The sequence below is a fragment of the Mobula birostris genome, chromosome 21, assembly GCF_030028105.1.
Source record: "Mobula birostris isolate sMobBir1 chromosome 21, sMobBir1.hap1, whole genome shotgun sequence".
NCBI lineage: Eukaryota > Metazoa > Chordata > Chondrichthyes > Myliobatiformes > Myliobatidae > Mobula > Mobula birostris.
In genome coordinates this window covers 20,127,884-20,143,906 of record NC_092390.1, presented here as the reverse complement: position 1 = coordinate 20,143,906, position 16,023 = coordinate 20,127,884, and the positions used below count along the sequence as shown (strand labels likewise).

The window sequence follows — 16,023 nt, the reverse complement described above, 5'->3', positions numbered from 1 at the left end:
GTCTCCTTGTTGAGTGTCAGAGACGCAGAGTTTTAATTTCCCAGCCATGGTTATACCATTTATCTCTATATTATCGTTGGTTCCAAATGATCTGTGAATTCAGAGGAAGAACCTTTAATGCTGATGCCATCCACTTTTACTTCCTTCGTCTCCTTGCTGACATCATTATATGCTCTATCTCTTCCTGTTACACTCTGCAATACATGAACTGTACTGTTACAGTGGTTTTTAACAGAACATTTCTTAACTTACCCAGTCCCTTTTTCCTCTCCTCTGACTTTGCCTTCTGCCCAGTCACACTGACGCATTTTGTTTGGTAGTTGTTTGTTTTGCCAGGACGTTAGCCCCAGCTACATCCAAGTAAAGGTCTTCCCAGTGAGTGTGGTCTTTCACTTTCCCAGTACTGGTGTGAGCGTCCCATCAATTGAAACCTCTCACTCCCAAGTTTCTCTTAAATGCAAGTTCAGTCTGAACCTTTAATAAAAATGCGGGCAAGTCTGGAGAATTATACTCCATGTGCAGGCTGATGGGCCTGGGCAGAATAACAATTGGGCATGGACTGACGGGCCAAAGGACCTGTTTCTGTGCTGGACTCTCTGGCTCTTCTATGCACGTCTTTGGGTCCTACATTTCCCTTTGACCCCATACCGGTTTGCATACATCTTGGGTAGAAACCTAGGTAGAAGTATTTGGTTTTGCTTGCTGTTTTAGATTCCAGCTCCTCAAAACCCTCAGCAGAATGTTTTTTTTTTGGTTGCCTATTTATCTGCTTGATATTTGGTCTGCAACGACTGTATTTTGCTTCCTGAGTTTTTCATCTGATTAAATTTCCTTTTCCAGCAGACAATCTGTCTTTTATTTCTCCACCATCCCTTTCCCTGCATCTTTGCATCCATTCCTCTTTCTTCCCTTCCTCCAGTTTAATTTGCTGATGTTTGTATCCTGTTATTTGCTTTTTTTTTTTTTTTGGTCTGTTTTCCACCCTGCATCCCTGTCAAAGCCTAGGCTTTATCCAGAGTTGATTTAACTTGCACCAGATTGCAACAAGCGGAACGAGATCAGGAGACGGCAGAGAAGGGAAGCTACGAGTGCCGGCATGAACTGGGCAGCAAGGTGGAGACACTGCAACGAGAGAGTGACCAGAAGGAGCAACAACTGTAAGTATTTCTGTATATACGGGGAGAACGGAAGTAGAATGGCGTTCAGATCCAGCACTCTGAGATAAATGCACTTAATAATGTGCTTCCTGCACAATCCTTTCAAACATTGCCATGATCTCCAACCTGTACTGTCTTCTCTCAGCCTTTCCTCTGGCCCTTCACCTTCCTCTTTTACCTGTGTCTTGCTACCCTCACACTTCTCATTTCTGTTTGCCATTTTCTGTCTCTCCTCCCTCCCTCCCTTTTCCCTGCGCTCATTCCCACCCCACACACATTTTTTTTTCTCACAGTCAACCCTCTGTCTGATGGGTCCCTTCTCTTTAACATCACACCCTGTTCAGTTGTCTGTCTAGATTTGCCTTCCATTTCAAACAAGAGAAAATCTGCAGATGCTGGAAATCCAAAGCAGCACACACAGAATGCTGGAGGAACTCAGCAGCCCAGACAGCGTCTGTGGAAAAGAGCAAATAGCCAATGTTTTGGGCTGAGGACCTTTCATCAGGGCTGGAAAAAAGAGATGAGAAGTCAGAGTAAGGGGTGGGGGGGAGGAAGATGAGGTACGAAGGTAAACTAGCCAAAAATATAAAGGAGGATAGTAGAAGCTTCTTTAGGTATGTGAAGAGGAAAAAATTAGTTAAGATCAAAATTGGGCCCTTGAAGACAGAAACGGGTGAAATTATTATGGGGAACAAGGAAATGGCAGACAAGCTGAACAGGTACTTTGGATCTGTCTTCACTAGGGAAGACACAAACAATCTCCCAGATGTAATAGTGGCCAGAGGACCTAGGGTAACAGAGGAACTGAAGGAAATTTGCATCAGGCACAAAGTGGTGTTGAGTAAACTGATGGGACTGAAGATTGATAAATCCCCAGGGCCTGATGGTCTGCATCCCAGGGTACTTAAGGAGGTGGCTCTAGAAATCGTGGACGCATTGGTAATCATTTTCCAATGTTCTATAGATTCAAGATCAGTTCCTGCAGATTGGAGGGTAGTTAATGTTATCCCACTTTTCAAGAAAAGGGGGAGAGAGAAAACAGGCAATTATAGACCAGTTAGTCTGACATCAGTGGTGGGGAAGATGCTGGAATCAATTATAAAAGATGAAATAGCTGCATATTTGGATAGCAGTGGCAGGATAGATCCGAGTCAGCATGGATTTACAAAGGGGAAATCATGCTTTACTAATCTTCAGGAATTTTTTGAGAATGTGACTATGAAAATGGACATGGGAAAGCCAGTGGATGTAGTGTACCTGGACTTTCAGAAAGCCTTTGATAAAGTCCCACACAAGAGATTAGTGGGCAAAATTAGAGCAAATGGTATTGGGGGTAGGGTACTAACATGGATAGAAAATTGGTTGGCAGACAGGAAACAAAGAGTAGGGATTAATGGATCCTTTTCAGAATGGCAGGCAGTGACTAGTGGGGTACCGCAAGGCTCGGTGCTGGGATCACAGCTATTTACAATATACATTAATGATTTAGATGAGGGGATTAAAAGTAACATTAGCAAATTTGCAGATGACACAAAGCTGGGTGGCAGTGTGAAATGTGAGGAGGATGTTATGAGAATGCAGGGTGACTTAGACAGATTGGGTGAGTGGGCAGGTGCAGTTTAATGTGGATAAATGTGAGGTTATCCACTTTGGTGGCAAGAACAGGAAGGCAGATTACTATCTGAATGGTGTCAAGTTGGGAAAAGGGGAAGTACAACGAAATCTAGGTGTCCTTGTTCATCAGTCACTGAAAGCAAGCATGCAGGTACAGCAGGCAGTGAAGAAAGCTAATGGCATGCTGGCCTTCATAACAAGGGGAATTGAGTATAGGAGCAAAGAGGTCCTTCTGCAGCTGTACAGGGCCCTGGTGAGACCACACCTGGAATATTGTGTACAGTTTTGGTCTCCAAATTTGAGGAAGGACATTCTTGCTATTGAAGGAGTGCAGCGTAGGTTCACAAGGTTAATTTCCGGGATGGCGGGACTGTCATATGTTGAAAGATTGGAGCGACTGGGGTTGTATGCACTGGAATTTAGAAGGATGAGAGGGGATCTGATTGAAACATACAAGATTAATAAGGGATTGGACACACTAGAGGCAGGAAACATGTTCCCGATTTTGGGGGAGTCCAGAACCAGAGGCCACAGTTTAAGAATAAGGGGTAGACCATTTAAAACGGAGTTGAGGAAAAACTTTTTCACACAGAGGGTTGTGATTCTGTGGAATGCTCTGCCTCAGAAGGCAGTGGAGGCCAATTCTCTGGATTCTTTCAATAAAGAGTTTTTTCAATAAAGAATTCTTTCAATAAATAGAGCTCTTAAAGATAGCGGAGTGAAGGGATATGGGGAGAAGGCAGGAACAGGGTACTGATTGTGGATGATCAGCCATGATCACAGTGAATGGTGGTGCTGGCTCAAAGGGCTGAATGGCCTACTCCTGCACCTATTGTCTATAAACCGGAAGAGGAGGTGAAGTAAAGAGCTGGGAAGTTGATTGGTGAAAGAGATAAAGGGCTGGAGAAGGGGGGAAATCTGACATGAGAGGACAAAAGGCCATGGAAGAAAGGGAAGGGGGAGGAGTACCAGAGGGAGATGATCTCGTTTACCTGCCCATCCCCTTCCAGCACTTTGTGTGGGTGTTGCTTTGCCTTCCATTTGTTTACTTCGCTGTATCTTCTCTAGCCTTTCTAGTAGACCTATTGGAATTCCTTGTTTCGCATCTCATTCTCTCTAGTGTGTCACCCTATCTCACTCTCCCTTCTGCTCTTGTTCTCATTGTTTCTCTCTTAAAAGTGTCATTACTAAACTTTTGCCTGTATCATGACCACCACTTTAGTTGTGGTTCATTTTATTTCTGTGCTTTACAATCTGCCTTGCCCTCAGTCTGTCTCCTGCCTCTACTCTTTGCTCTCTCTCTCTGCCTGTTGCACACACTCTCGCGCTCTCTCTCACACCCTTCCAACAAGTATAACAACTGGACTCTGGCCGTGTTGAGGGTCTCACTGTTTCCATGTCCCACCCTTCCCCAGGCTGTCTCATGTAATATAGTTTTACCTGTAAAACAAATTAATTTCCAGGTGTAATATCTTTTCTAAACAAGATAAACAAGCTGGTGGTTATTGAATTGTACTAGCTTTTACTCTTCAGCCGTATGTTTATACTTCAGCCTGCAATGCACAAGACTGCCTTGTTGCCATTGGAGATTAAATTCAGGGAGTGTGGAGCTAACCTCTACCAGCTCTGAGCTAAACCTTCAAAACTCTGATTGGTCAAGACCTTATTTATTTGAGACGGACAATTTGTGATATTTTCTGTAAAGCCCCTCATGGCACACATTTAATGACTGTTTCATTACAACCTCCCCTGTTCACATCCCGTCAGATGTGCTCATTTTCAGAGGTGTTCAGTTTGATGGGTCTTTTGTCAGACACTGAAGTAAATTGTTTGGATCACTATTCCCACATTTTGTGTGTTCCTGGGAGTTAACCCTTTTGAATGCAAACTTTGTTTTGTGTAACCAAAATCCTCCTAGGGTTAAACTGAACAGGATTTAAATATTAGTTGTATTTTATTTTATTTAGAAATGCATGCAGAACAGTCCCTTTGAGCTGTGCCATCCAGCAACCCCGATTTAACCCCAGCCTAATCATGGAACAATTTACAATGACCAGTTACCCTACAAAACGTCTGTGGGCTGGGGACCATCCACAGGGACAGCATACAAAGTCCTTACAATAGACAATAGGTGCAGGAGTAGGCCATTCAGCCCTGCCATTCACTGTGATCATGGCTGATCATCCACATTCAGTATCCAGTTCCTGCCTTATCCCCATAACCTTTGATTCTGCTATCTTTAAGAGCTCTATCCATCTCTTTCTTGAAAGCATCCAGAGACTTGGCCTCCACTGCCTTCTGGGGCAGAGCATTCCACAGAACCACTCTCTGGGTGAAAAAGTTTTTCCTCAACTCTGTTCTAAATGGCCTACCCCTTATTCTTAAACTGTGGCCTCTGGTTCTGGACTCACCCATCAGCGGGAACATGCTTCCTGCCTCCAGCGTGTCCAATCCCTTAATAACTTTATATGTTTCAATAAGATCCCCTCTCAGCCTTCTAAATTCCAGAGTATACAAGCCCAGTGGCTCCAATCTTTCGACATATGACAGTCCCGCCATCCCGGGAATTAACCTCGTGAACCTACGTTGCACTCCCTCAATAGCAAGAATGTCCTTCCTCAAATTTGGAGACCAAAACTGCACACAGTACTCCAGGTGTGGTCTCACCAGGGCTCTGTACAACTGCAGAAGGACCTCTTTGCTTTTGTACTCAATTCCCCTTGTTATGAAGGCCAGCATGCCATTATCTTTCTTCACAGCCTGCTGTACTTGCATGCTTGCTTTCAGTGACTGATGTACAAGAACACCTAGATCTCATTGTACTTCCCCTTTTCCTAACTTGACTCCATTTAGATAATAATCTGCCTTCCTGTTTTTACCACCAAAGTGGATAACCTCACATTTATCCACATTAAACTGCATCTGCCATGCATCTGCCCACTCACCCAGCCTGTCCAAGTCACCCTGCATTCTCATAACATCCTCCTCACATTTCACACTGCCACCCAGCTTTGTGTCATCTGCAAATTTGCTAATGTTACTTTTAATTCCCTCATCTAAATCATTAATATATATTGTAAACAGCTGCGGTCCCAGCATTGAACCCTGCGGTACCCCACTGGTCACCACCTGCCATTCCGAAAGGGACCCATTAATTGCTACTCTTTGTTTTCTGTCAGCCAGCCAATTTTCAGTCCATGTCATTACTCTGCCCCCAATACCATGTGCCCTAATTTTGCCCACTAATCTCCTATTATCAAAGGCTTTCTGAAAGTCCAGGTACACTACATCCACTGGCTCTCCCTTGTCCATTTTCATAGTTACATCCTCAAAAAATTCCAGAAGATTAGTCAAGCACGATTTCCCCTTCGTAAATCCATGCTGACTCGGACCGATCCTGTTTCTGCTATCCAGATGTGTCGTAATTTCATCTTTTATAATTGACTCCAGCATCTTTCCCACCACCGACATCAGGCTAACCGGTCTATAATTCCCTGTTTTCTCTCTTCCCCCCTTCTTGAAGAGAGGAACAACATTAGCCACCCTCCAATCCACAGGAACTGATCCTGAATGTACAGAACATTGGAAAATGATTGCCAATGTATCCACGATTTCTAAAGCCACCTCCTTAAGTATCCGAGGATGCAGACCATCAGGTCCCAGGGACTTAGCAGCCTTCAGACCCAACAGTCTATCCAACACCATTTCCTGCCTAATATAAATTTCCTTCAGTTCATCCATTACCCTAGGTCCTTTGGCCACTATTATATCTGGGAGATTGTTTGTGTCTTCCCTAGTGAAGACAGATCTAAAGTACCTGTTCAACTCGTCTGCCATTTCCTTGTTCCCCATAATAAATACAGCGGATGCCAGGATTGAACTCTGAACTGCCAAGTTGTAGTGGTGTTGCGCTATCTGCCACTCTACCGTGGCCCCCTTGTATTGTGCTTGTGCAGATGTAGGTCTGTTTGATGCAAACGGATGATTTGTGAACTAACAGGATCCAACTGGAAACTGATTTGAAGATTGAGAAGGAGTGGAGAAGAGCGTTACAGAATGACCTGAAACGAGAGAGGAACACCATCTCGGAACTGAGAGCACAAACCCAGCAACTCAGCGCCCTGAAGAAGGTACCGGAAACACAGGTTTCACTCCCATGTTTGGTGTCCCAAAGTCAACAATTATCCGGCAGTGTGAGATTGAAAGCAGGGCTTTGACATTGACAATTCCTCTGTCCAAGCCATTTTCTCATGTTATTGATTGCCATGTCTTGCATATGTTGGTTAGTCTACAGTTGATATATTGCTGGTGTATCCATGTCTCCTAGTATTTTTCTTACTGTTAGATGATATTTCAGTTTATTGTTACAACCTCTGGGAATCTCTCTTGTGTCTCCCTCACTCCCTTGTGTACCCATTCAACCTCAACTCACACTCCCTCCTGCATTCTCCATCTCTGTATCACTTATGACCATTTTCTCCCTCTTTTGCTCTCACCCTCGTCCCTTCTATTTATTTCCTATCTGCCTATCTCTCCCTCACTTTCCCGTCTATTTTTGTGTGTCACTCTTCCTATTCCTGTCTGTCTGTGTACTCTCATCTTTGCGTAGCCATCTCTGTGTCTCTCTTTCTTTCTCACCCTGACTCACCTCAGTGGCTCTCTCATTTATATTTCCTGCCTCATTCCTCTATTTTTTGTATCAATCACTCCTTCTTAATATCCACCTGCCACCCTCCCCCCTCCATTCCACCCCATCCTTGCCACTTTCTTGTTCTCACTCTGTGTCCGCTCTTTCTCCTCTCTCCCTCTGCCTGTCACAGTATAGTAACACTTTGGCCACTTTGTGCTACAGTGGACTTTTTTGTGTTCTAATTGTGTTTTCTTGGATCAGTTTATATACTTAATGCTCTTCCTATTGAACATTGTGTAGCTGGCACAATGTGCCTGTGAATCTGCTGCAAGTAAGTTTTTCATTGCATCTGAGCACTGGATGGTTAGATTGGTGTAATCATCTACACCAATATGGCAACGCTCACGGGCTGCCCCCAGAGTATCTCAGTCTGTGTTGGTCATTGACGCAGTTAACGCATTTCACTGTATGGTTCGACATGCATTGACAAATAAAACTAATCCTTTAATATTTTATCTTGCCTCCCACACTATAAGCTTTTACTTTCCATAGTAATTTTCATTTGGTATCTTATGATATGTCATTTTGTTCATTTTTATCCACAACACATTACCTTCTCCTAGAAATTGGTCAAATATGATGTCTTTGTCTTTAATAACTGCTTCTAACATTTTCCCTGTGACAGATGTTAAGCAAATTGGCCTGTAATTTCCTGCTGACTCCCTCCCTTTTAGAATGCTTCATTTGTTATTTTCAGATCTAATGGAACCTTTCCAAATCTAGGAAATATTGGATAATTAAACCAATCCATCAATGATCTCTGTCACTCTTCCTTTTAAAACTAGGGATGAAATTCATCAGGACCTGGAGATTGTTCGCTGCACTCTTCTAGTTTCTCTGTTCCATTGCCTCGTGATTGTATTGTTACTGATTTTCCTCCTCCCTGTTTATTTCATCTGCTTTCTATTTTAATTCCACAGACTCACTGGCTATACAAACAGCGCTTGTTTTGTTAACTACTTAAAGTACCTTTAGAATTCTTTATTCTTCAGAATTCTCTTAATAAAATTCTGTTTGTTTTTACTCTCTGGATTGCTTTATCACATGCTCTGTCTTTTCTTTCCGTATTAACATTCTTCTAATCTTGGCTTTCCTTGCTGTTGCTGTAATCCAGGATCAGTCCTCCCTGATTCCCTCTGGCTTCTGGTCAGATTCTGTCTTACTCCTTTTTCTGGTGCTCACTGGCAATCCCATCCCTAATTGCTATAGTGGAGGTACCAGCCAATCTGGTACCTCCACTGTGCTGTTGGGAAAGTCCACGAGTTAGAACCAGCAAAAGGTCCTGCCAGTAGTCTATAAATGCATTGACTCCTACAGTTACCTGGTCTTCACTTCTTCCTCCCCTGACTATTTTCCTATCCATCCCTCAACCACACATTCCTCCCACTGGTTCCCCTCCCCATCTCCTTCCCATTATTCCATGCTCTAATGTCCTCTCCTGTCAGGATTCATCGCCTTCAGCGATGTGTTCACCAGCAACTTTGATGTGTGTTGCCTTCAGCTCTTTGTCATTTCCACCTATCACCTCCCAGCTTCTTGCATCATTCACTGTCTTGTCTCCTGTCTGCCGTCTGCTGTTGTATCCTTGTGAGAATGCCTGTGTTTTGAAACCACCTCAAGTTTAGGAATGAAAATACTTACAGATGAGTTTCAACTTGTGGAACGATAACTTGCTACTTGCAAGTAAATTTTGAATTGTACATTCAAACAGTAAGATGGCATTGATGAAGTTAAAGCTAATATGGGTTCACGACTGCTGTGTAGCCTCAGGATCTGCCAGCTATAGAGCCTGTGGTTGTTCTCTAACCACGGCCAACAGGGCCAAATTAATGGCCACAGCAGCGAATGAGGTCCTAGTTCATGTTCTAGCTGCTACCTGAAGGATCAGTGCATTACCCACTGCAACCTCCAGTGTTACCATTTTCTCTCATTTAACATTACCATGTTGGTGTGGATTCTGGAACAGCATGGAGTTAAACTGAAGGCCAGTGTGTGACGTTCATAAGTCCATTCTCCATTATCCCCCTGTGTGAAGGAGTGCCCCTATCAGGTTCTCTGTATTTTCTAGTGTTCTCAAAGAGAGTAAAAAGATCTTTGTAAAGATGTGACAGGTAAATAACATCCCAGAGTCATTTCAGCCTGATCTATCTGTTCATTATGTGCTTCCTAGGAATTCCTCGGATTACAAGAAGAGAATGGACAGCTTCAGAGGATTTGCAGTGACCAGGAGCAGGCACTGCAGGAGCTGGGCTACAAACTCAGCGAGTAAATCACCCCCCTCGTCTCATTAATCTTGCTGTTGGATCATTGGTACACTTGTCCCCACTACCTACCCCCAGACCCATCAACAGCATTCATTGTAGGCAGGTGATATGCATGCATGTTGTAGATGGAGGGAGAAGTGGTGGGAGGGCTGCGATGGTGCTGTGGGTTGTATTTAACAATTTATCTGGGTACAATCAATTTGTAATGTTTACTTTGGGACTCAATCTTTTCACATAGGTCAAAGCTCAAAATCGAGACCATTAAAGAAGCTAACAAGGCCTTGCAGGTAACTTATAAAGAATACTAGTGTATGTCATCATTTTGGTTGGTAGTCATGATGTGCTGCTTTATAAAGTTATATTCCTTGCATATAGAACAGTGTAGCACATGAACAGGCTCTGTGGCTCACAGTTCTGCCAAACTAATTAAACTAGTAATCAAGATGCATAAGAAAACGAATCCCTTCCACCTACATAATGTCTATATCGCTCATGTGCCTCTTAAGTGCCTTTATCGTATTTGCCTTCACACCACCCTACACTCCCTGTGGCTTCATCTACACCTGTAATCCTGAGGGCTTTTCTTTGAATGGAATCAGGCTGGCTGAGGACACTCTGTGAGGCATTCATCCATGATAAGCAGGCATACTCCATGATACTTTGTACCTGGGCTTTGTAAACCGTGGCTCTGCCCTCTGTCTAGTTTGGATGCTACTTTCTGCAGTGCTTCAAGCCTTTGTCCAGCCTTGTTTGAAATAGTGGAAAGGTGTTTATCCCACACCAACTTGCTGTCAATATTAACACCAAGGATTACTAGCTCCTTCTTTAAATCCAGCTTGCAGTTCCCAAAATACAGATCGGGGTTAGATGGATTCCTCTTCCTAGACATCACCATCACCTTGCAGTTAGTAGACTCAAAGGTGATATTCCAGTCGTCTACCCAGGCTTTCATCCTGTCAAGATCCCTGTTCAGGCTTGCTGCCACTGTATTACTCTCTCCTGCTCTAATTGGTGCAAATTGCATGGCCATATACTTACTGTATTCCACCTGCCACTTCACCCATTCTACTAATCTGTCTAAGTCTTTTGTAGCCTCCTTGCTTCCTTAACACTACTTAACCCCTCCACCTATCCTTGTATCATCTACAAACCTGGCCACAAAGCCATCAGTTCCATCATCCAAATCATTGATATACAATGTAAAAAGTATGGTCCCAACATCAATCCTGCAGAACACCACTAGTCATCAGCAGCCAATTAGAAATGGCTACTTTTATGCCCAAGTTTTGCCTCCTGCCAATCAGCCAGTGCTAAGCAAATTCATGTGTGATACCTTGAAAATCCTTCTGAAAATCCAAGTACAGAACATACACCAATTCTCCTTTGTCTATACTGCTCGTTATTTCCTCAACTAATTCCAACTGATTTGTCAGGCAAGATTTCCCCTTAAGGAAACCATGTTGACTTTGGCCCATTTTATCATGTGCCTCCAAGTTCCCCCAAAACCTCATCTTTAACAATCAATTCCAACATTTTCCCAACCAGTGAAGTCAGACTAACTGGGCTATAATTTCCTTTCTTCTGCCTCTCTTCATTCTTGAAAAGTGGAGTGACATTTGTAATTTTCCATATCTCTGGAACCATACCAGAATCAATTGATTTGTAAAAGATCATTACTAAGGCCTCCACAGTCTCTTCAGCCACTTTTCAGAACAGTAACGTGTATAGCATCTGGTCAAGGTGACTTATCTACCTTCAGATCTTTCAGTTTCCAAGAACTTACACTTCTACCCCCACACAGAATAGAACTTCCTGCATACTGCTAGTGTCTTCCACAGTGAAGACTGATGCAAAATACTTAATTCAGTTTATCTGCCATTTCCTTGTCCCCCCCCCATTACTACCTCTCCAGCATTATGTATCAGAGAAACATTTGGTATCCTCTTTAATATTATTGGTTAGCTTACCTTCATATTCCATCTTCTCCTTTATGAGTTTTTAAATTTTGCTCTGTTATTAGCCTCTCCTTGCCAGCAGTCTCAAAACACACTACCTCATCCTCAGCACTGTCAGTCCAGTTCCCTTCTCTCTGCCAAATTAATTTAAACCCCCTCCAACAACTCTAGCAAATCTGCTCCCAAGATATTAGTCCGCATCAGGTTCAGGTGTAATCCTGTCCTTTTTGTACAGGTCGTACCTTCCCCAGTGACAATCCCAATGATCCATTAATCTGAACCCCCAGCCCTCTATACCAGTTCGTCAGCTACACATTCACATGCCAAGGCATCCTATTCTTGCCCTCACTGGTGCATGGCACGGGCAGCAATCCAGAGATTACTACACTGGGCCTCCAGTCAGCATTCTACGTAGCTCCCTGAAGTCTCTCTTCAGGAGCTCCTTACCTTTTCCATCTATGTCATTGGTACCAATATGCACCAATGCTACAGACTTGATCTGAGACATCCATAATCCTGGCACCTGGGAGGCAGCATACCATCTGGGAGAATCCATAGAATCTCATATCTGTTCCTCTGGCTATGGAATATCTTCACCTCTCTTCTCTTCTAAACCACAGCACTAGATTCAGTACCAGAGACCCAGTTACTGCGCCCTCCACGTCCACTAGTAAATCGTCCCCCTCAACAGTATCTAAAATGCTATACTTATTGAGGGGAACAGCCTCAGCGGTACTCTGCACTGGCCATGTATTTCCCTAAGTCACCCAGTTACCCGTCTCTTGTAACCTACTTTCCTGTAGCTCCTATGACCTTCTTCTCACTCTCCTGTATTACCTGAAGCTGCAGCTCCAGCTCCTTAACATGTTCTGAGGAGCAGCAGATTGGTGCACCTGGTGCAGAGAACTGAATTGACTATTTCTTACATCCTTCACATACATGAGTTAAAAAATGTTTACATTACATCTCCGTCTAAATGTGCAATTTATAATAAATAGTTTGTACAACAGGAGTGTCAATATAACAGAAATATAATTGTGTCAGCATGATTTAAGCAGTCTTATGGCCTGGTGAGCTGTCCTGGTGGAGCCTGTTGGTCCTGGCTTTTATGCTGTGGTACCATTTTATCCATTGATTAAGAACAAAAAGAATTAACCCCTTCATTCCTGGGATCATTCTCAAATCTCTCGACATCCAATGCCATCACATGCTTTCTTAAATATTGGGCCTAAAACTGCTCACAATACTCCAGATGTCATCTGACCTATGCCTTATAAAGCCTCAGCATTATGTCCTTGCTTTTATATTCTAGTCCCCTTGAAAAGAATGCTAACATTGCATTTACTTTTACTACCAAGCTAACTTGCAAGTTAACCATTAGGGAATCCTGCACTAGTACTTTCAAGTCTTTTTCTACCTCCAATTTCTGAATAGTCTGCACTTTCATTTCTTTTTTCTTCCTCTTTCCTTTGAGGTGATAATCAGAGAACAAATTCCTTCAACGCAAGGTTAGCTGAAATATCACTATTGCTTAATGTGCTTCATCCACAACAGTTCAACTAAGAATTAATGGTTGAGGCAACTAAACATGACATTGGCTGAACCTTCTCAAGGCAAAATGCTGATACTTAAGGCAAAATGAAATAATGATTTGTTAACTATTGTGCTTCTGTCTCCAGGGTTTGGTGTGGCTGAAAGACAGAGATGCTGCCTGCTGTAAACTGTGTGGAAAGGAGTTCTCCATCAGTACAAGGAAGGTACGCAACATGTATTGGTAGAGTAAAGCTACATTGGAGTGCAAATCATGAAATGAGAGCAAGGAAGTTCAAGGTTAAAGTCAAGTAGTACTTCTTGTCACGAGATCTTGAACATTATTACCCAGAATGTTGGAGAACATTAAATAGTGACACTGGCAGAAAGAAGTGGAACAAAGCTGGGATGAAAATGTTATCATCCAAACACTGCATACAAATCCAAAGCTGTATCAACTCACTTTCTGCTGTTGACATGTTATCAATTCATCACTGCCAGCAACTTGGTCTTCATTCTTATTTTGACATTCCGTTATGGTGTTGCTCCTCCATTTATCCTTTGTGAGGGCTTATGAAGGTTGAACCCTTTTCCATCACAAACTGACACCAGTCCATCATTGCTCATTAGCTTTGTGCTCTGCATTCCAGAATGGCTAAACTAAGGATGGGTGCACATCCAATTATGTCTCATCAACAGTGATATGGAGCATGTTGCTGAAATAATTACATAACAGTGGCAGTGCAGCACTAACTTAGCTTATTTTTTTTATCTTTTTAGCATCACTGCAGAAACTGTGGGGAAATCTTCTGCAATGCCTGCTCTGATAATGAGCTGCCTCTTCCTTCCTCTCCAAGACCTGTGCGTGTATGTGATACCTGCCATGCACTTCTGCTGCAGCAGTGTTCATCCAATACCTGAACACTTACAGTGCAGTTCTCATACTTTAGGCCTAGTACCAGGAGGCAGCATTGGTCTTTATAAAGTCTATGCCAATCTCCATCAAATATGAAGAGCAGATGGGATGGGAAAAATGGTATTTTCTTTATCATGATCAGACAGTCTTATCTGCCAAATGCAGCTTGTTCAGGAACTAAAAAAAAACACTTTCACCTTGTTAATTTGTAATCACACTATCAATGTAATTAAAGTTAATCACTCACTAATACAATATATTTTGAAAGATGAAATTTTGCTGCTTTTCAGTTTATTCATGGAGGACCAGGTATGATTTTTTTGTTCATTGAAATCATCTGATGATTATAATGTGAAGACTAGTGTTCATTAGCATTAAAATCAATCTTTTGGAGAACAACTTAATCATTGTTTTATAATTGTGTAATAGTTTTTGTTACTTACACACATGAGAATTGCTTTAATTCATGCATAGCTTGTGGATGATGATGGCAAGACCACCATTTCATTTCTTTCTATTAACTGCAATAAGTATTTGTTTACAATAGAAATAGAAAATGCTTATGTTATTATTGTAAAATTTGGCATGAATAAGTATGGTTCATAAGGGATGAGGGTATTGGAATAATTCAACTAAACCTAGACTAGATTTGTTAGTTCCTGGATCTCAGACTCGGCATTGAAGGCACAGAGTTGATCCGAGGAATAGGAATACACTGGCAAGTTTATTGCCTGCTGAGTGAACCATACAAAGGTTTCCTGCCAAAGTGCTCTATGCTGCTGTTTTTGGAATTGTCCTACAGACTAAACCAACACTGTTGTCCATATTCATACCAGATTTGTGTAATCTGTTTCAGTTGGAATTGGTGCATTGCTATACACCAACATAGAAAAGTAGCTCTGAGATGTCCCCAACATTGGATTCTGATCCCATAAGTCTCAAAACATCCAGTCAAACATATGTAAGTAAACCCACTATCATTTGCCATCATTTTGCTGAGAAGCTTCCTCTTCTTGCTAGACACTTGGAAGATAACAAAACACAATGCACAGTAGGTGGAGCACTTAATCATCTACTGAATAAGGTAGTTGAACCTGGTGACCATAACTGCCAGAGGCGGTGAAAGAACAAAATTTTATTCTTAGTCATTGCAGCCCTCTCACAACAAACATTTGTTTCATGTTTGAAGAGCTGTTTATTGTGGGGTAGCAGTACCAATGAGCAAAATGAGATCAATTTGGAACTGTGTAAACATGATATACTGTAACCTTCATCCATCATTGTCTTCACAAGCCAGGAAGCTGTGACCTAAAACTAGATGAATGAATCATGCAATAGGCAAGGCTATCCACAACCCAATCCATACCCTAGTTATCTGGTTTGCTTTAAAGCATGATTGAACCCGTTAACGCAGCATATAATGCAGTTTGGTCAGGAAAGCAGCGGGAAGATAAATGATAATTATAAACAGTGCCTATAAAAAGTATTCACCGCCCCCTTGGAAGTTTTCATGTTGAATTGTTTTACAACATAGAATCAAGGTATATTTAATTTGGCTTTTTTTGACACTGATCAACAGAAAAGTGTCAAAGTGAAAACAGATCTCTACAAAGTGATCTAATTACAAATATAAAACAAAAATAATTGATTGCCTATTTATTCACCACCCTTTAATATGACACACCAAGTCATCACCAGTGCAGCCAATTGCTTTTATAAGTCAGTTATTTAAATGGAGATCTGTTTTGGAGACCTGTGTGCAGTTAAGGTGTTTCAATTGTATCTGGAAGGTCCAACTGCATGAGTCAGTATCCTGGCAAAAACTACATCATGAAGACAAATGAACACTCCAAGCAACTCCATGAAAAGGTTATTGAAAAGCACGAGTCACGAGATG

The 16,023-nt window shown here is 42.2% G+C and overlaps 1 protein-coding gene across 3 annotated transcripts in view; it reads left to right on the top strand.

The window, feature by feature from the left end:
• rufy2 (RUN and FYVE domain containing 2) overlaps positions 1 to 15,629 on the top strand; it is a 70,468-nt gene extending 54,839 nt beyond the window's left edge. Inside the window, exons 13-18 of one of the 3 annotated variants that reach the window (XM_072239126.1) lie at positions 1,038 to 1,157; positions 6,772 to 6,901; positions 9,632 to 9,726; positions 9,964 to 10,012; positions 13,360 to 13,437; positions 13,991 to 15,629. In XM_072239126.1, coding sequence (XP_072095227.1) covers positions 1,038 to 1,157; positions 6,772 to 6,901; positions 9,632 to 9,726; positions 9,964 to 10,012; positions 13,360 to 13,437; positions 13,991 to 14,131 — 613 coding nt within the window. In that variant the 3' untranslated portion in view covers positions 14,132 to 15,629. Of the gene's footprint in view, positions 1 to 1,037; positions 1,158 to 6,771; positions 6,902 to 9,631; positions 9,825 to 9,963; positions 10,013 to 13,359; positions 13,438 to 13,990 lie in introns of those variants that run through there. The other 2 variants (XR_011882690.1, XM_072239127.1) reach the window with 2 other exon arrangements.
• The last annotated feature ends 394 nt before the right edge of the window (positions 15,630 to 16,023 follow it).